The 20,109-nt window shown below is 45.7% G+C and overlaps 1 protein-coding gene across 1 annotated transcript in view; it reads right to left on the bottom strand.

Moving 5' to 3' along the window:
- LOC122156550 (ras GTPase-activating protein 1-like) overlaps positions 1-16,495 on the bottom strand; it is a gene marked incomplete at its 5' end in the record, with an annotated part of 80,389 nt that extends 63,894 nt beyond the window's left edge. The window contains 3 exons of the mRNA XM_042811323.1: positions 2,074-2,144; positions 5,538-5,673; positions 16,346-16,495. Of these exons, the coding sequence (XP_042667257.1) occupies positions 2,074-2,144; positions 5,538-5,673; positions 16,346-16,495 (357 nt within the window). The remainder of the gene's footprint in view (positions 1-2,073; positions 2,145-5,537; positions 5,674-16,345) is intronic.
- Between the last annotated feature and the right edge of the window lie 3,614 nt (positions 16,496-20,109).

Genomic DNA, 20,109 nt, shown 5'->3' with positions numbered 1-20,109 from the left:
GGAGCTAAATTATTGCGGTTGGTCCTGTTTAATATCTTTATTGATGATTTTGACAAAGCGATTGAGTGCACCCTCAGTAAGTTTGCATATGACACCAAGTTGGCAGAAAGTGTCAATATGGCTGAGGGCTGAGGGTAGGAAGGCCCTACAGAGAGATCAATAGGCTGGTTTGATAGGCTGAGGCCAGTTGTTTGAGCTTCATTAAGACAAAGTGTCAGGTACTGCCATTTGTTCACAACTCCATGCATCGCTACAGGCTTGGGGCAGAGTGGCTGGAAAGCTTTGCGGCAGGAAAGAACCTGAGGGTGTTGGTTGACAGCCAGTTGAATATGAGCCAGCAGTGTGCCCAGGTGGCCAAAAAGGCCAATGGCATCCTGATTGTATCACAAATAGTGTAGTCAGCAGGACTAGGGAGGTGATTGTCCCTCTGTAATCAGCACTGATGAGGCCGTACCTCAAGTACTGTGTTTAGTTTTGGGTCCCTCACTGCAAGGAAGACACTGATGTCATGGTTTTATGATTTTTAGTTATCGGTATTCCACATCATAACATCATGTAGTGCACTGGGAGTTAAACTATTAATGCTCCAGTTCCGGGCACCTGTCTGGAAGAGAAGAACTACATACTCCAGGGGGCTTTGAGTTCAGAGAGGAGATAGAACTCCTGGCAAAGTCACCTGATGCTCTCTTCTTCGTCTCCCTGCTGCTCAACCGGACTGCACATCTCACCTCAGCGTTGTGGTGCAAAATCCCTCCGCCCCGCTAATCACGGAACTGGGCCAAACCAGCTCATAAACCATCAACAACTGAGGACCTGGAGCATGACCAAAGAAGGCCAATGAAGCTGGTGAAGGGTCTGGAAGACAACACTTATGAGGAACGGCTGAGGGAACTGGGATTGCTTAATCTGAAGAGGGAGGAGGCTCAGGGGAGACTTTATTGCTCTCTAGAACTACCTGAAAGGAGGTTGCAGCAAGGTGGGAGTCACCTCTTCTCCCAGGTAACTAGTGACAAGATGAGAAATAATGGTCTCAAGTTGCACCGGGGAGGTACAGATTGAATATTAGGAAAAGTTTCTTCTCAGAACAAGTAGTGAGGCATTGGAACAGGCTGCCCTGGGAAGTGGTGGAGTCCCCATCCCTGGAGGTTTTCAAGGGAAGGGTAGATGTGGTACTGAAGGACATAGTTTAGTGGGCACGGTGGTGTTGAGATGATGGTTTGACTAGATGATATTAGAGGTCTTTTCCAACCTTAATGATTCTATGAATTTAAGATGACCACCATATACTCTTCTATGGGATATGGGACTGTTGGTTTTCCATCCTTTTCACATAGTATATATCATGAAAATGCAAGGGAAGTAAGGAGTAAAGACAGTCCCTAAGAATTTCCTGAGATCAGTGTTAGAAAGGAAATAAGTAGCTGCTCACAGAAGTAGTATGAGTCTGGCAATTCAATAACTTTTTAAGATTACACAGAGAAGGAAAGATAGAATCATTACTATTCCATGTTAAGTACAGAAAAGTACAAAGAACTTAAAAGTCACCAAATTTTTAAAAACAGGCAAAAAAAATGAGCGCTAGAACACTTGAAGGCAAAGGGCCTTTAGCAGTGCTTTTGTTTTTTTGTCATCTCTACTTTTTTCTTATTTCAAGCAGATACTGAATGTACTCAATTTTATTAGAGTCAATGCTCACATTGTATTTCTAGAGGTCAAAACTGGTTTGGCTTGAATTATTTATCTGTTACTAGTTAATTCTACAGGCAAACTTTGGGAAAAAGCCTAGCCCTCATACACAAAACAGCCCCTTTGAGAAAAATGTAACTCTTTGAAATTAGCATTTTGCTTCTAAACTAAGCTTCATAGTTCTAACAATTTAATGCAGCACAAACAGTAAGCCAAGAATAAAACTTATAAAAGAAAAAAAATAATAAGAGGAATCTTGCTTTGAACCTCCCAGTGTTAAGTCTGGGATGCAATTGGAAAGTATTTGCATGGTAAACGTACAGTATTTATGAATACAAATAATTTTACTAAGATTTCAATTTGCTTTTAGCTATTATTAAAACGTACCTTACTTCATCAGTTTCTGGGACTTTGGTATATGGTAGAATTGCTCGAACTCTCCTTCTATCCTCCACAGGCTGCAGTTTAAAGGAAGTGAGCAAACATATTACTTTTCCCCTTGATTCTAGTGTAGAATACCTCTCCCCAATATTATGCTATACAGAGGCAAAGGACTGGTAACTATCATTTGTATCCACTTGCAAGTTTTAACTTTTCAAATGGTCAAAAATACTAACTAAGAATCTTTAATTCCTAAAATTATGTAAGAGCTCTCATTTTGTTTCTAGCCTTGCAGAAATGACAGATAACAAAAACTATAATCATAGAATATCCTGAGTTGGAAGGAACCCATAAGGATCATAAAGACTGACTCCTAGCTCCAGACAAGACCACCTAAAATTCAAACCATATTTCTGCAAGCATTGTCCAAACACTTATATTAAATTCTGGCAGGCTTGGTGCCATGACTGTTTCCCTGGGGAGTCTGTTCCAGTGCGCAACCATACTCTCAGTGAAGAACCTTTTCTTAATCCCCAACTTGACCCTCCCCTGACATAGCTCCATGCCATTCCCTCAGATCCTGTAGCTATCACCAGAGAAAAGGAATCTATTCCTGCTCCTCCACTCCCCTTCGTGAGGAAGACGTAGGTCACCATGAGGTTGCCCCTCAGTATCTTCTTCAATAGGCTGAACAAACCAAGGGATCATCCAATGCCATCCAGACCAGACCTAGACAGGCTTGAGCAGTGAGCCCAGGTGAACCTCATAAGGTTCAACAAGGCCAAGTGCAACGTCATGCACCAGGGTCACACCAATCCCCAATATCAGTACAAGCTGGGGGAAGAAAGGATTGTGCACAGCTCCACCAAAAAGGACTTGGGGATACTGGTGGATGGCAGCTGGACATGAGCCGGTAATGTGTCCTCACAGCCCAGAAAGCCAACCGTATCCTGGGCTGCATCCAAAGCAGCTTGGCCAGCAGGGCAAGGGAGGTGATCCTGCCCCTCTGCTCTGTGCTGGGGAGTCCTCACCTGGAGTGCTGCATCCAGTTGTGGAGTCCTCAGTACAGGACAGACATGGAGCTGAGTGCGCCCAGAGGAGGGCCACAAAAATGATCCCAGGAATAGAACACCTCCTCTATGAGGACAGGCTGAGAGAGCTGGGGCTGTGCAGCATGGAGAAGAGAAGGCTGCAAGGTGACCTGAGAATGGCCTGTCAGTATCTAAAGGGGAGCTGCAGGAAGGAAGGGGACAGACTTTAGCAGGGTCTGTGGTGATAGAACGAGGGGAAATGGCTTCCAAGCTTAGAGGAGATTTAGGTTGGATATAAGGAAAATTCTTTTACAGTGAGGGTGGTAAGGCACTGGCACAGGTTGCTTAGGGATGTGGTGGATACCCTGTCCCTGGCGAGCCTCGAGGTCAGATTGGAACAGGCTCTGAGCAACTTGATCTAGCTGTAGATGTTGCTGTTCATTGCAAGGGAGTTGGAGTAGATGAACTTCAAAGGTTCCTTCCAACTCAAACAACTCTATGATGATTGTAAAGAATAATTAATCAGCACTGTCATTCAGAATGGGTGGCTTATGGTAGCCTCCATTACATATAGCATCAGCACCCCACCTCACTTGCCCTGCCTATCTATCGCCATTCACTAGACTCTTCACTACATGTCTTGCTTACACCAATGATTTCATCTCTCTAGGACTGAGCCAAGACTTCTAGCTCCCCTTGCTTATTCCTCATGCTGCGTGCATTGGTGTAGAAATATTTCATTGCCCTTGGATTTCTCTTTACTACATCATTGCTGCCAACAAAGACCAATAACAGATAATCAGAAGGCCATACCAGGCTAGTGAGTTTTTGAGTAACATCTTCTACCTGGGCCCCAAGGAGGCAGCAGACTTCCCTATAGGTTGAGTATGGTCAACATATCAGGCTCTCTGTTCCTCTCAGAAGGGAGTCACCTATGACAGTAACACCCCTCTTTTCTTCTTTTCTTTTTCCTTGACAGTGGTGGTCATGATACAGGGAGGCAGTCTTCCTTGCCTTTGGTGACCCCTCCAACCTAGATGGACCATCATTCACATCAATCCACATCATTGTTTAACTGTCCATCAAGTTCCAGAACCTCACACCTGTTGTAAAATGTCACCTTCCTTCTGCCTGGTAGCAAGAGGGTAGGGGATCCTTCATATCTTGTATTATGGCTGGCTGACTCACCTGTCCCAGGGCTAGTAGAGTACAATTTTGACAGTACATCTTCTCAAGACTCTCTGATGCTTCTCAGCCTGCCCACCTCCTCCTGAAGCTCTGGCACTAGGCCAAGCAGTTCTTCTACCTTGGCACATCTCCCACAGGTGTACTCACTGCTGCCATCAGATACTGACAGAAAACTCAGGTATACTCTGCAGCCTGAGACCCAGATGGCTGCATGGTCCCTTGGGAAATCTGAATAGCTACACCAGATCCTGTAGATCCGGAGGTCACAGGGGACACAGAGGACATAGCTTTCTGCAAGGTAGATGCCATAACTAGAGGTCCTTGCAAGCAGGTTACAACTGCCATTTGAAGTGGCAGTGACAGTGCCCTCACTGAATACCATCCTGTGCTTCACCCAGACTGCCACATCCCACCCTGGTTGCTAGTGCTGCCTTCTATGCAAGTGGCAGTTGGCTGCCATTGCTCTTGACCTCACCCAAGCCTCATCAGCTGCTCTCATGAGAACTATCAGCTCCTGGCAGGTCTCTATGCTTCTCTGAAATTTTCCCAGTTGAGGACCCCCCTGTACACCACAATCTCCTGCTCTATTCTGGCTCATGCTGATGGCCATGGCAAGTGACTGTTAGTAGTGATTACATCCTGTTTATAACCTCTCACCATTGCTCTTGGCCCTGCCCAAGCCTTGTCAGCCACTCTCACAAGAGCTGCTGGCTCCTAGAAGGTCTCTTCACTCCTCCGGGATGTCCCCAGTTCAGGAAACCCCTCTGTATGCAGTGATACTCCATTCAGCTGAAGACTGTGACAGCACTAGAGTTGATTATCTTGTTGAGAATATTAAAAAATGGAAATATTATTTTGAAATACTCTAGTAAGTTAGTGTAAAACCTAGCATAGAGGTTGACTACCGTGCAGTCGTGCTCTTTACTAGTCAAGAATTGCACATTTTTATTTACCTCAGTTTACACACAACACTATTACTACATTTGGAGATAACTGCAGTACCTGATATCCAGCTTTATCATTAGACTTTCACTAGAAAGCAATTTAATTTTTTAATTATTACTTTGTATCAGTAAGAATGCAGTTATATATTCCTTATACTTCACCAGATACTGAGACAACTTTAGAATTTGAAGAAGTTTTCTACGGTGGTTTTTTTCACAGAAAACTATGAATAATCAAAAGTAAGATTAGCAATTACTAATGATAATAATATTCCAGTAAATGACTTCTTAGAATTTTATTACTTGCCTCTGGAGGTGCTACTGGAAAGAATAGTTTTTCCCCCTTCAGCAAACAAGACACATGACTGTAATAACCAATTAGGTCTGAGAGTGAAGCAAAGCGGCGTCCACCAATGTAATAGTCTCCACACATGGCAATAATCCTGTTAATATAGAAAAGGAAGCTTGTTAGAAGAAAATCTTTTGCTACAAATCATCAGGGATTTCTTGCTGTTTTGTGGATTTTTAAATTATGATAATGTTGAGTTTTTAAAGTATGCTGTCCATACACACACTGTTGAACTAACAAACATTTCATCAGAAATTACTGATGAACATCACATGACAAAAGAATCTTTGAAGACTGTAAAGGAGGCAGAGATTCACAAAAAAAGCAAGCAAATTTGCCATTAGTAGAGATAACAAGATTAACACTTCTGTCATGCAGGACATACACCTTATGTGACAGGCCTGTATAAATTTGGCAAAAGCATCAATATATTTTAGTAACAAATAACTGCACTTCACTATACTGAGAAATATTCAAGACTTAGTCACTTTTATACAATTAGTGTAGTAGACATACGAAAAAGAAATAATTTCATAATTATGTACTCAATCTAAAAACTTGTTACTGAGTAGGAATAAAGATTATAAGAACATTTCAAATAACAACAAAATTCTTACATAACTGCTTGTCTTAGTCTAATTTTTTTTGCTTTTAAGTACAGGTTCATGAACGCACTTGTACCAAAAATGGGAAATATTGTGTCTGTACATACAGCTATGCAACAACAGTTCTAAAAGTAGTCAGAAATAATTTAGTTAAGAATTAATGATTATTAAAATTATGAATACTACACAATAATCATTTCTACAAGGGGGAATAAGTACTTAAGTCAAAGCAAGTAGTATTTTTGATCAGACTAACCAAGTAAATAGCCAGTTATATACAAGGGCTGCTCCAAAAATAACATGCTCTATTTTATTATGTTGGTCCACAACGTCAGATGCAGATGCTACTAGTATGGCATTAGAGGTCAAACCTTCCCGCTAATATTCCATTACATTTTATTGCTGTGCAGAGGGGCAGTCTGACCAAATGGCAGTTGATATGGAAGCGTGTATGAAGTAAAAGGTGTGTCACTGAATTCTTCTATCTAGAAAAAAAGTGCACCCATTGACATTCATTGAGAGGGAGGCCATTGTGCAGTCAGAAAGCTATGATATAGTCGCCATCATGGAAACATGGTGGAATGACTCGCACAGCTGGAGTGCTGTGATGGGTAGCTACCAACTTTTTGAAAGAGATAGGCAACACAGGGAAGGTGGTGGTGTAGCCCTCTATTTTAAGAAAGAATGTGAATGTACTGAAATTAATGATGGTGATGTTAGGGTTGAGAGCTCAGAAGAAAAGCGAAGGCCAATAAGACTGATACTATCGTGGGAGTCTGCTATATACCACCCAACCAGGGTGAAGAGGTGAACAAGGCACTTTATAGGCAGTTGGGTGAGGTCTCAAGGTTTCTCCCCCTTGTTCTTGTGGGGGGAATTCAACTTCCCAGACATCTGCTGGATTTATAATACAGCAGATAGGGAACAGTCCTGGAGGTTGCTAGAGTGTGTGGGAGATAACTTCCTGACACAGCTGGTAAAGTAGCCAATGAGGGGAAGCAAAATCCTGGACCTGCTGTTTGTTAACAGAGAAGGTCTTGAGGGGGATGTAAAGCTTGGAGGCCGTCTGGGGCATAGTGATTGTGAAATGCTAGATTTCTTGATCCTCGTTGAACCACAGAGGAGAGTCAGCAGAACTGCCACCTTGGACTTCTGGAGGGCCGAGTATAGCCTCTTTAGGACCATGGTTGAGAGGGTCCCTTGGGAAGTAGTTTTGGAGAGCGTGGGAGCCCGGGAAGGCTGGGAATACTTTAAGGAAGTAATTTTAAAGGTGCAGGAGCAGACTATCCCCAAGTCACGGGGGACGAGCCAATGGGCAAGAAGGCCGGACTGGCTGAACAGAGATCTTTGGCTGGAACTCAAGAGCAAAAGGAAAGTTTATGGCCTCTGGAAGTGTGGGCAAGCTACTTATGATGATTACAGGTATGTAGTTGTCATGGGTTATCCTTAGATATAAGTCCGTGACGGGGGGCACAGGACTCAGGAAAAAGACAAAAAAAAAGAAGGGGTACGAACGGTTTGCCGCAACCCAACTGGCCCCGGGCCACGTACGCTCCTGGAGAGGGGAAGGGCAGAGAGCTAGCCGATAGTTTTAACAAAGAGAAAACACAACGGCAACGATCTGAGGAGGAAGGGTAATTTACTGAATCTAACTAAATCAAACAAAACGAGAGAGACGAGAGTATAAAAAAATGAGAGTCAAACCACGATAGTGCGAGGGAAAGCACATGCTTTCTCCACGGCGAGCTGAGACGGCTGAGCCGGGCCAGACAGAGAGCAGCAGACGCTCCGGGTCCTGGCCACAGCTCCAGCCCACTGCCTCTGCCCGCCAGGTCCTCCGGGGATGCCGCCCCCTCCCCTCCCATCAGGATACTCAAAGAGTCCACAAAAGGCAGTAAATGGAACCAAAATGTTAACTTGTTAACTCCCCCTGGTCCACATGATGTTCTGATGTGGAAGACTGACAACAAAACATCACTAAACCATAAGTTCAGAGTAAGGCCTTTGGTTTCAGACACTCTTTCTCTTATTTTATTTATTAGCCTCAATTCCAATTATATATTGTATTATAGTGTGTTATCTTGCATTCCAATACCATATTAGTATCCGGAGCACAAGTCTTATGAGGAGTGGCTGAGGGAGCTGGGATTGTTCAGTATGGAGAAGAGGAGGCTTAGGGGAGACCTCATTGCACTCTACAACTTCCTGAAGGGAGGTTGTGGTGAGGAGGGATTTGGCCTCTTCTCCCAGGCAATGAGCAGGACTAGGGGTAATGGCCGCAAGTTGTATCAGAGGAGGTTTAGGTTAGACATAAGGAAGAACTATTTCTTTCAGAGAGTGGTCAGGCACTGGAATGGCTGCCCAGGGAGGTGGTGGAGTCGCCATCCCTGGCAGTGTTCAAGAGGCGTCTAGACGACATGCTGCGTGATATGGTTTAGTACTAGTGGTAGCAATGGTGTTGAGGAGATGGTTGGACTAGATGATCTTATAGGTCGTTTCCAACCTTGTGATTCTATGATTCCATGATTCCATGATTTAGTAAATGCACTTTCCTCTTCAGATCATTGCTGCTGTTCTGTTTGTAGGCCCATCTCCCATCTCCCTACCATTCCCCCTTTCCCTTTCCCCTTTCCCCTTTCCTAGGGGGTCTCCTGCCCCATTAGACACAGAATCGAGCCGAACTAGCCCATAAACCATCGACACTCGCCCTTCCCTTCCCCTTTTTGGACCAGTGGGCCTGTCGGCCTGCTGTCCCCATGTCGTGGACACAGATCTAGACAAACTGTGACAAACTGTTGACACTCATTCTGTTGCTGCACACCACTGGAAAGAGTCTGACTCCATTCACTTAACTTCCACACTTTAGATATTTATAAGCACTGATAAGACACCCTCTCTCTCCTCTTTTCCAGGCTGAAGAGTCCCAGGTCTCTCAGCTTTTCCTCATAATGCAGATGCTTCAGGCCCCTCATCTTTGCAGCCCTTTGCTGGACTCAATCAAGAAGTTCTGTCTTTCTTGAACTGGGAAGCCCAGAACTAGACAATATTACGAATGTGGCCTCACCAGGGCAGAGCAGAAGGGGAGGATAACCTCTCTCGACCTGCTGCACATGCTTTTTTTAATGTGTCCCAGGATACCATGGGCCTTCTTAGCCACCAGGGCACACTGCTGGCTCTCAGTCAATCTGTTGTCCACCAGGATGAATAAGTCCATCTCAGAGCTGCTTTCCATCAAGTCAGCCCCTAACCTGAACTGATGCATGCAGTTATTCCTCCCCAGGTGCAGGATACTACATTCCCCCTTGTTGAACCTCATTAGTGTGAGAATCAAGTGTTGTTTCTGCATTAGAATTGTATATTATTATTTTTATTTTATGATCTCTGCTATCATAGTTCTGTTTGGGAGTCCTTCTACTTAACTTGAGGAAGATCTCTGATAAGTTTACATCACTTATCGTATAGATGAACCTTCCCAGGAACGCACACACTGTATATAAGTGTATAGATGTATATTTTGTCATACACACTGCAAGAATATCCTGCACGAGAGCAAACCAGAGAACAAGCCATGGCATGCCCGAGGAAGCGCCTGACATTGGGAAGGCCTGACATCATCCCCCAGTGCTCTTTGTTTAACGATGATGACCTCAAAGAAAATCACCATATCAGTAGGACAAGGAGAGCACCGAGACATCTTGGAAACAACAGAATGGGAACTGCTGAAACAACAGAATGGGAACAGAATGTATGGGAACTGCTGAGTCAGGGCCTGAACCTCTGATTGATCACCTGAGGCGAGCCATGAGTCAGCCAGAGGAGCACAGGTGAAGGCAATGGATTTCTCTTCTGAAGACTGCCTCTGCTGGTGTTTTGTAAGTGAGCCCAGGATAGAGGTAAGCCTTCTATTTATTTTCTTTTTGTTATCATAATCTGTTTTGCCAAACTCTCTTATTTATTTCATAATTATAACATCTTAATATTTTTTGATTATACACCGTATCATCTGTATATTCATTAATTGTTCACGCCACCATCAGCTATGCATTTTCACCAGCAATGAACAGGAGCCTGCTTGCCGCACTCATAAATATCTGCACCAGCAGTGGTGACCCACTGTTTCAGTTGCCATAACAGCATCAGTGCTGAAGCACACCACAGAATCACAGAATCACCCGGGTTGGAAGGGACCTCAAGGATCATGGAGTTCCAACCCCCCTGCCTAGCAGGGCCACCAAACACACACATTCAGATCAGGTTGCCCAGGACCTCGTCCAACCTGGCCTTGAACACGTCCAAGGACGGGGCATCCACAACCTCCCTGGGCAGCCCGTTCCAGGGCCTAACCACTCTCCTTGTAAAGAACTTCCCCCTAACATCCAACCTAAATCTTCCCTCCTTCAACTTGGATCCATTTCCCCTAGTCCTGCTATTGTCAGCCCTTTTGAAGAGTTTACTCCCCTCCTGGGTGTAGGTTCCCTTCAGGTATTGATAGGCTGCAATGAGGTCACCCCGCAGCCTTCTCTTCTCCAGGCTGAACAAGCCCAACTCCCTCAGCCTGTCCTCATAGGGGAGGTGCTCCAGCCCCCTGATCATCTTAGTCGCCCTCCTCTGGACCCTTTCCAAAATCTCAATGTCTTTCTTGTACTGAGGGCTCCACACCTGGACACAGTACTCCAGATGGGGCCTCACAAGAGCCGAGTAGAGAGGGACAATCACCTCCCTGTCCCTGCTGACCACCCCTCTCCTGATGGAGCCCAGGATCCCATTTGCCTTTCGAGCTGCCAGAGCGCACTGCTGCCTCATGTTCAGTCTCTCGTTCATCAGGACCCCCAGGTCCTTCTCTGCCGAGCTGCTCTCAAGGACCACTCCTCCCAGCCTGTACGGGTGCCTGGGGTTCTTCCGGCCCAAATGCAAAACCTTGCACTTTGCCGTGTTGAACCTCATTAGGTTCACCTGAGCCCAGCTTTCCAGCCTGTCGAGGTCCCTCTGAATGGCATCCCTTCCTTCCACCGTATCAACCGCACCACTCAGCTTGGTGTTGTCAGCAAACTTGCTGAGGGTGCACTCAATTCCCTCATCGATGTCATTAATAAAGATGTTAAAGAGCACCGGTCCCAAGACAGACCCTTGGGGGACACCACTTGTTACCGGCCTCCACCTGGACATAGAGCCATTGACCACCACCCTCTGTCTGCGGCCTTTCAACCAATTGCTTATCCATCGGGTCGTCCACCCATCAAATCCACTTCCCTCCAATTTGGAGATGAGGATGTGGTGGGACCATGTCAAAGGCCTTGCTCAGGTCCAGGTAAATGACATCGGTCGCCTTCCCTTCGTCCACCAATGCCGTCACTCCATCATAGAAGGCCACAAGATTAGTTAGGCATGACCTTCCTTTGGTGAAGCCGTGCTGGCTGTCTCGGATCACATGCTCATTCTTTATGTGATCGAGCATGTTGTCCAGGAGGATCTGTTCCATGATCTTCCCAGGCACGGAGGTGAGACTCACTGGCCTGTAGTTCCCCGGGTCCTCCCTGCTCCCCTTCTTGTATATGGGAGTGACGTGACCCATCCTCCAGTCATCCGGGACCTCACCTGACAGCCACGACTTCTCAAATATGATGGAGAGCGGCTCGGCAACCACCTCAGCCAGCTCCTTCAGGACCCTGGGATGCACGCCATCCGGCCCCATAGACTTGTATTCATTCAGTCTAAGGAGGCACTCTCGGACTTGCTCTGCCCTTACAGTGGGGAGGGATTTACCTCCTTGGTCCCCACATAGAGGTTTGGGGATGCAGGGCTCAGGGACGTGAAAAAGACTAGAATCCTGGCCACCAGTGAAGACCGAGGTGAAGAACTCATTCAGCACCTCAGCTTTCTCTTCATCTGTTGAAGCCAGTTCTCCTTTTAAATTTACCAAAGTAGGTACGCCCATTTTGGCCTGTCTCTTCTGGCCAACGTACCTGTAGAAGGTTTTCTTATTGTTTTTCACGTCCCTTGCCAAGTTCAGTTCTGCCTGCGCCTTGGCTTCCCTGATCCCACGTCTGCAAGTCCGGACGGCATCCCTGTACTCTTCCCAGGTGACACAGCCTTGTTTCCAGAGCTTGTACACCCCTTTCTTCGCCCTCACTTCTCTCAGCAGGTCCTTGCTGAGCCATGCCGGTTTCCTACCTCGCCTGCCCACTTTCTTATTCAGAGGAATGGAGACCTCTTGTGCTTCCAGGAGGGCATCTTTGAAGAGCCGCCAGCTCTCCTCAACATCCTTGTCTTTGAGGGCAGCGCGCCAGGGGATCTTGGCCAGCAATCCATTGAGTAGCTTGAAGTCTGCTTTTCTAAAGTTCAGTGTCCTGATCCTGCTCTTTGCCAGGCCCACATTGCTTGAGATCACAAACTCAACCAGGGCGGTCGCTGGAGCCCAGGCAGCCTCCAACCTTGACACCTTTGATGATCTCCTCAGCGTTGGTGAGCAGCAGGTCCAGCAACGCTTCACCTCTGGTCGGTCTGTCCAATACCTGAACCAGAAAGCTATCATCAATGGATTCCAAGAGCCTTCTGGAGCTCTTGCAGCTCGCCGTGTGGTTTTCCCAGCAGATGTCCGGATGGTTGAAGTCCCCCACCAGGACAAGAGCCCGTGAGCCAGGCATCTCACGCATCTGGAGCAAGAAAGCCTCGTCAACAGCCTCCCCTTGATCAGGTGGTCTGTAGTATACCCCTAACACCAGCTGACCTATATTAGTCCCATCTCTAATCCTAACCCACAGGCTCTCAACCTGTTCCTGACTGTTTCTCGTAGGGAGCTCCTCACAGTTTATCCAATCCCTGACATAGAGAGCAACTCCCCCACCCCTCCTACCTCGCCTATCTCTCCTAAAGAGTCTATAGCCGTCGATGGCAGTATCCCAATTGTGGGAGTCATCCCACCATGTTTCTGTGATAGCGACAAGGTCATAACTTTCCGAGTGCATCACAGTTTCCAGTTCCTCCTGCTTGTTACTCAGGCTGCGTGCATTGGTATAAAGGCACTTCAGCCGGGCTATCCGTCTCGCCACCTTTATAAGGGATCTAGGATCCCCTAGAACAGCAGCATCCCCAGCATCCCCCTGCCCTACTCCTTCCCTATGCACTCTGCCGTCATTGCCCATGGAGTTTGGTACAAGCCCTCAAATGACCCGTTCAACCCCAGTAGCCCTTATTTTGTCCCCTTCCCCCTTCATTCCTAGTTTAAAGACCTGTCAATGAGTCCCGCTAATTCTTCAGCTAAGATCCTCTTACCCCTCATGGACAGGCTGCATGCATCAGCAGCCATCATGCCAGGTGCAGTGTAAATTGCCCCATGGTCAAAAAAGCTGAAATTCTTGCGTCTGCACCAGCTCTTAAGCCATCTATTTAAGAGCTGGGTATTTTGGATCCTCCCTGTACCTTTCCCTGACACCACGGGCATAGAAGAAAAGACCACCTGCACCCCAGCACCTTCAAATATTCGCCCCATTCCCCTGAAGTCTTTCTTGATAGACCTCAGGCTTTCCTTATCAACTTCCTCGCTGCCAGCCTGAATTATTAAAAGTGGGTAATAATCTGAAGGCCGAATCAACCCAGGAATTTTCTTTGAAATGTCCCTGACCCGTGCCCCAGGAAGGCAGCACACCTCTCTGCGGGTAGGGTCGGGCCGGCATATAGGGCCTTCTGTTCCTTGCAGAAGGGAGTCGCCTATGACAATCACCCTTCTGTCCTTATGGGTAGAAGCAGTCTTGAGGCTTGGGGGCGACCGCTTCGCCTGAGGCAACCTCACGGGTGAACCTGTCTCCGCACTCTCACTCGTCCCCCCCTCAAATTCCAGGGCCTCAAACCTGTTACGCAGAGGCACCTGGGGAGCCGGGGATGGTCGGGATGGGGGATGCCCCCTCCGCCGAGCAGGTACCCGTTTCCACTCTTCCTCCCTTCTCAAATTGCTGTTAGGGGGAAGAGAGGACAGGGGGCTCGCTGAAACGCTGTCAGCTGGCTGGTTCCCCTTTACCAGGTGTTTGTAAGGTGGCAGGGGCTGACGTGCTCCGTGAGGAGCCTCGTCTGTATGCCGAGAACCTGAGGTTGAGAGGGACTGACACCACCAGTCAATCTCCCTCTCACACTCTTTTATAGTCCTCAGCCTTTCCACTTCCTCCTTCAGGCTAATCACAAGGCTGAGCAAGTCATTCAATTGCTCACACCTTATACAAGTGCTGCCTCCTTCATGTGGCATTGCAAAGGCCAGGCTGTGGCACTCCTCACAGCCAGTGACCTGCACACTAGCATCTCGTGATGGTATCTCTGTCTGAGTCGCCACACACTTCATACCATTGTTCTCCCCTCTATGCATGCACCAGACCTCAGTCTGGCTCTGGACCGTCTTCTTGGCTACTGTCTTTCTGCTGCGTGTGCTCGGGGCCTCCGCATGGGTGTTCACAGTTTTTGTGTTTGAAGCCTTCTGCCAGGGTGCACCCATGGCAACCAGCAGGCTCACTAACTCAACAAGAAAGTCCTAAAGGGGTGCAAGTGATCGGCCCTGCCCTGCTGCCCCCTACCCTCACACTGTTGCCGGGTTCGCTAAGTGCCCTGGCACTTACCACCAATAGCAATAACAAGACTCCTTGCAGGGGAGTCCAGACAGGGGTAGCTTACAAAAGCACCACGTTAAGACAACCTGGGAGATAGCTGTACTACCTCCTCTGCTGTGCCTCAGGTGGGCAGCGACATGTCGCTGCCCTCTCGAGGGCTTTTTGTAGGGGTGATCAAAGGCTGCTTCCGGTTTGCGCCCGTTTAAATCTCCCGCTGTTGCCTTGGCAACGCCCACGCTGCGTCAGCTGCTCTCGCGAGAGTAGCCCGACTGAGAGCGGCGTCCGCACAATTGCCGCGGGAATCCTCGATGAGGAAAGCGATTAAAATCCCCCTGTACCTTGCTAAAAGTCGCGGCGGTTCTGCCAGAGACAGCTCCGAGCCGCGGACCTCGGCGATCCATGTCACCACCCACCATGTCACTTTGCTGATATCTACTGTTTGTTCTCCATAAACTTTTTTTAAACGTCGATGAATGTCAATGGGTAAAATTTTTTCCACATGGAGGTATTCAATTACACATCTTTGCTTCATACCTGCTTCATGTGATATATCATTTTTTTCAGATTATTCCTCTGCTGCCATCTGTCACACAACAACAAAATGTAATGGAATGTTGGCAGGAAGGTTCAACTGCCATATCACCAACATCCACCTCTGATGTCATGGATCAACATAATAAAATAGGAGGCATTACTTTCAGAGCAGCCCTTGTAGTTTCTTTTTCTTTTACTACCACATGATAACCAGTTCCCAAACAAGAGTCAGTAGAGGTGAAAAGCATGAATTGTTAGTTGAGACAGCATGATATTAACCTAAGTATGACATTTCATTTGCCCTGTGACTTCATTTGCTTTGCATTTATTTCTTGTTATCTAGATAGCTAACAAGGTTGGTTTTGGTTTGTTGTTGCTTTTTGTTTGTTTTTTACTCTTTAAAACGCATTAGATTTCCTGTTTTGTGAAGATGAATATGACACTCCAGAACACTACATGTTGGCTAACATTCAGGAGGTTCCCAGAACACATCTAGTTTATGCTGAATAAGATTATGTATACAACTTAACAATGGAAAGATAATCCTAGTTAGAATTTTGGGTAAAATTATATTTATATTTAGAATAATTTAACACATACTGAAAGTTGATTCCAGCAGAATGTTGGATAAATATATATCCTCTGTTTCTCCTTGTTATTTTTCTTTTTTTTAAAAAAAAAAGCACCTAGATTAGCTACAACATTCAAGTCTGTCCTTGGAGGTACTATGGCAGACTCGAAACAACCTTGTCAGATGACTAATAAATCTGCATGCTACTGTAAGTTGTCATAACAGCTTTAGACAAGCTTTGCTATTCTGATGACGTTTTCCTCGCATTTTTATTCTTTAGCCTGCAAAGTAATTTTTAAGTATTATCACAGTTTAAAACAATTAAACTCAAGCGAGGAGCTAAAGAGTACATGAATAGAAAGTCATAAACATTCAATTTATAATACAATTGTTTTCTATGCTGTACTGACTTCTAAAATGACAAATAGATTAACAGTATTTTAAAAGAAAACATTTCATTCTCACCTAAAATGATTGACATTTGTTTTACTGAGGAATGAAAGCACAAATGAACCTGGTCTCCGATCACTCTCTCGAATAAGGTAAGTTCCAGATTTCCCTGCTTGCCAAAGACGCTCTTCAGCAATTGCTCTGTCGAGTTTTCCATGATACCATCTAAAAAAAAAAAAAAGTAACAATGTAACAATGGTTGTCCTTAGAACTTAATGATTCTATTCATCTTCACAAAATAGACGTGAAAATAATAAAAGCTACCATTTGAAATTGATGAAATTTCAAGCCTTTCTTTCAAATAAAGTTATCAAGTTATCAGGTGTAACCTCTGTTGTATTACTCGTTTTCAATATACATAATACTATTTATTTTAAATAGTTCACAGGTTTTCAGATAAGCTACTTCCCTAAATAACTCACACTAGAAAACAGCACTCTAAACCATCCATGGAGGACAAAAGCTTTATGACAAGCTTTTTCTTTCCTCCTCAATTTGTTTATTTTCAATAAAGGAGCAGAACTAGAGCCAAATGATCTGAATCAGGCTGCTGTATTTTTAGCCTCATCCAATTCAGGCTGGATAAACAAATTGCGAAGGGAGATATAATAACCTGTTTCTCATTGACAAATACAGAGATCACAGAAGCAAAGTCTGCACTTAAGCTAAATGAGAGCAGTTACTACTCGACCATAGTTCAGCCAAAAAACAGTCTTCCCCAAACTCAATGCAGCCTATTGAAAGCACGGACAGAAGGCTATGTTGGGCTTAAGTGGCAAGGTTGTGGTAGCCAGAGGGGAAGCTGCAGAAGTGACCTCTGTGAAAAGAAGCTGCCCCATGTTAGATAAGAACCAGTTCCAGCCAGCTCCAAAAGGGATTTGCCACTGGTCATACCTAAAACAGAGAGACATTGGTTGTGCCTCTGTAACAGTATTTTTAAGAAGGAGAATAAACAACAAAAAACTGCTGTGCAACAGCAGCTAGGATAAAGGAGCGAGAAAATGTAGAAAGAATGAACCCTGCAGACACCAAGGTGAGTTAAGGAGGTGCTCCAGGTGCCTGAACAGAAGTTTCCTTGCAGCCTGTGGTGGAGCAGACTATCCCCCTGTAACCCATAGTGTATCACAACACATGCTTCAGCCCATGGAAGAGCCCATGCTGGAGCAGACTCTGGACTGGACCTGTAGTCTGTGAAGAGGAGCTCACAATAGAACAGGTGATCTGGCAGGAGGTGCCAACTATGTGACACCCACACTAGTGCAGTCCCTTTCTGAAGGACTCGCACACCACAGTAGACCCATATTGGAGCAGTTCTTAAAGAACTGCAGTTTGTAGGAAGTCCACATAGGATCAGTTCATGAAGGACTGTATCCTGTAGGAGAGACCCCATGCTGGAGCAGGGGAAGAGAGTGAGGATGAAGGAGTGGCAGAGACAGTACTATGGACTGACTACAACCCCCATTCCCTGCTAGTGAGTCATGAGACTGCCTTGTCTTTTTCTGTTCCTCTGTTGTGTATGTTCCCTAGACATATCGCCACCAGCATTAGAGTAAGGCCTTCAGTTTTAAACACACACTCTCATTTTATTTGATTTACTGGCTTCTATTCCAATTATATTGTATTACAGTGTTATCTCACATTCCTCTATCATATTTAGTAAATTAGTTTTCTCCCTTAGCTCATCATCGCTCTTTTGCTTTGATGCCCATCTCCCTATCCTTTTTCCTTTTTCCCCCTTTCGCCATTTCCAGGGAGTAGGTCCATGAGTCCCTCCACCCTATTTAGTCAAAGAATTGAGACAAACAGGCCCAAAACAGTTGATATTTTATTGGTGGCATTGGCCGGGAAAAACGGTACTTTTAGAATTAAACTCTGTATTCTCAGAGTGAATTAAGGAAAATAAGTTAGGTTAAAAGTTATGTGCTTTCATGGGGTGCTGAATCAGCAGCTACAGATCTGGCCTTGCTAAGTCAGGCTCTCGCCACCGATAACAGATGCTTTCTTACAGACTTAGTGCAGACAGTGGGTCTCCTGTTTCTCCAAATAACATTGTTAGTTATCCTATCTCTGGAATGCAAGGTAGCAGGCTTAGACAGGGAAACCACAAATTAACAAACAAGCAGTGGATTGGTGGACGGAGTTGTAGTCAATAAGATGACTGGCCAGAGCAAGTCAAGCATCCTCCAAATTGACCCAAGTCAAAGAGTACATAGCGAGAAAGACATACAGCCTTCATCATAAGACCACCAGACAACCACTGAGAGATACCACGCATGCGGAAAAGAACTGAGACTCAGGGCAGGGAAAAGTGTAAATTATTTGAGGGACTCATTGTAATAACCCAGCCTTTTCTTGGACAGCTAATGCATATGTAAGCAGCTTGTTCTTTAAGTATGTGCCTTTCTTGTCCTCTGGTATGCAGGCTATTTGGGAATACCCCCTCTGCATCCAGTATGGGTGCTCAGTGCTGATTCAACATACCTGCTTTATGACTACTCTGTGGTTATAGAGTTTGATTTCTGCACATCAATTTGGTGAGCCAGGCAGGAGACTCTTTGCTGGACCGCAGGGCTGGTTGGCTAAAGGGACTCTTCTGGCACGCCCCGAGAAATTCAGAGAAGACTCCCCCATGCCGACACATCCACTGCAGGGCTGAGAAAGAGCCCCGGCTGCAGACCAGGTATGTTGGGAACAGGGAACCCATAAGTCGTGAGGAGACATCCTATGTGGGGTATGAAGGAGCGTATGCTTCCCCCTGAGGAACGTGAGCTCACGGGTAAGGTTGCCATCTGGGGTGGGAAGGCTCCTTGGGGGAGCTCCCACGAGGGCCCATAGGTTCGAGGGATCCTACAGGAATCGATCGATCAGTAATTCGGACCCTTGTGAGCCCAGGAGGGCATTTGGAGCAAATGTCCAAATTGTTTTTATATTCTTTTTTCTCTTCTTTCTTTTCTCTTGGCCAGTTGCAGGAACTATGATAGTCATAGTAATTGCTGTAATCTCCCAGTACTTGTGCTGCAAAAACACTTCTTGTGGGATCCCGCTCCTTGTATAAATAACTGTATTATTTATTGTCACTGTCTATCTTTGTAATTGTTAAATGTTTGTGTTCTAAAAATGTTACTTGTGGAATTCCATTCCTTGTTTAAAATACTCTTGTCTTGCTGGGGGACGTTGGTTAAGCCTCTTGCCCAGAAAATTCAGTGTTCCCATGCCCTGGGGAAACAGGTGGACTCTATTACCCAGCAGAACACAGGCGATTTTCACCCAATACCTAAGACCAGCTGGAATAAACAGGTGTTATGGGACAAAGGGTGTCAAAAGAAATTCCAGAAAAGACCATTCTGTGTTGTATTTAGGCTCACTGGAGAAATATCAGCAATGAGCCAGGGGGAACACTGAATAAGAAACTGAGAACATAAATGAAGTAAAAGGACCAGTTTTTATAATTGAGTATTTGTCACGGAGTTGATCAGATCAATCTATGTCCGTGACAGGGGCGGCAGGCCTCTGCCCTTCCCCCCCACCCCGGTCCCACAAAAAAATGGGAAGGAAGGAAGGGAGGAAAAGAGCAGCGGCAACAATCTATGGAGAAAAACTTATTTTACTATAATATTGGAATACAAAATAACGCAATATATACAATTTAATTGAAATTGAGATTAATAAATCAGACAAGATGAGAGAGAGAGTTCCCGGGACCGATTAAAACCTGAAAAGTTTGGAACGGCTAGGAAAGCACCTCCAGCACCCACTGCAAGGCAGCAAGAGAGCGCCCC

The sequence above is a fragment of the Centrocercus urophasianus genome, unplaced genomic scaffold (genome assembly GCF_019232065.1).
Source record: "Centrocercus urophasianus isolate 14NV4802_14NV808 unplaced genomic scaffold, USGS_Curo_1.0 seq_1279, whole genome shotgun sequence".
Taxonomy (NCBI): Eukaryota; Metazoa; Chordata; class Aves; order Galliformes; family Phasianidae; genus Centrocercus; species Centrocercus urophasianus.
Note: the sequence above shows the minus strand (reverse complement) of the source record. Positions and strands in the feature narration are given on the sequence as shown.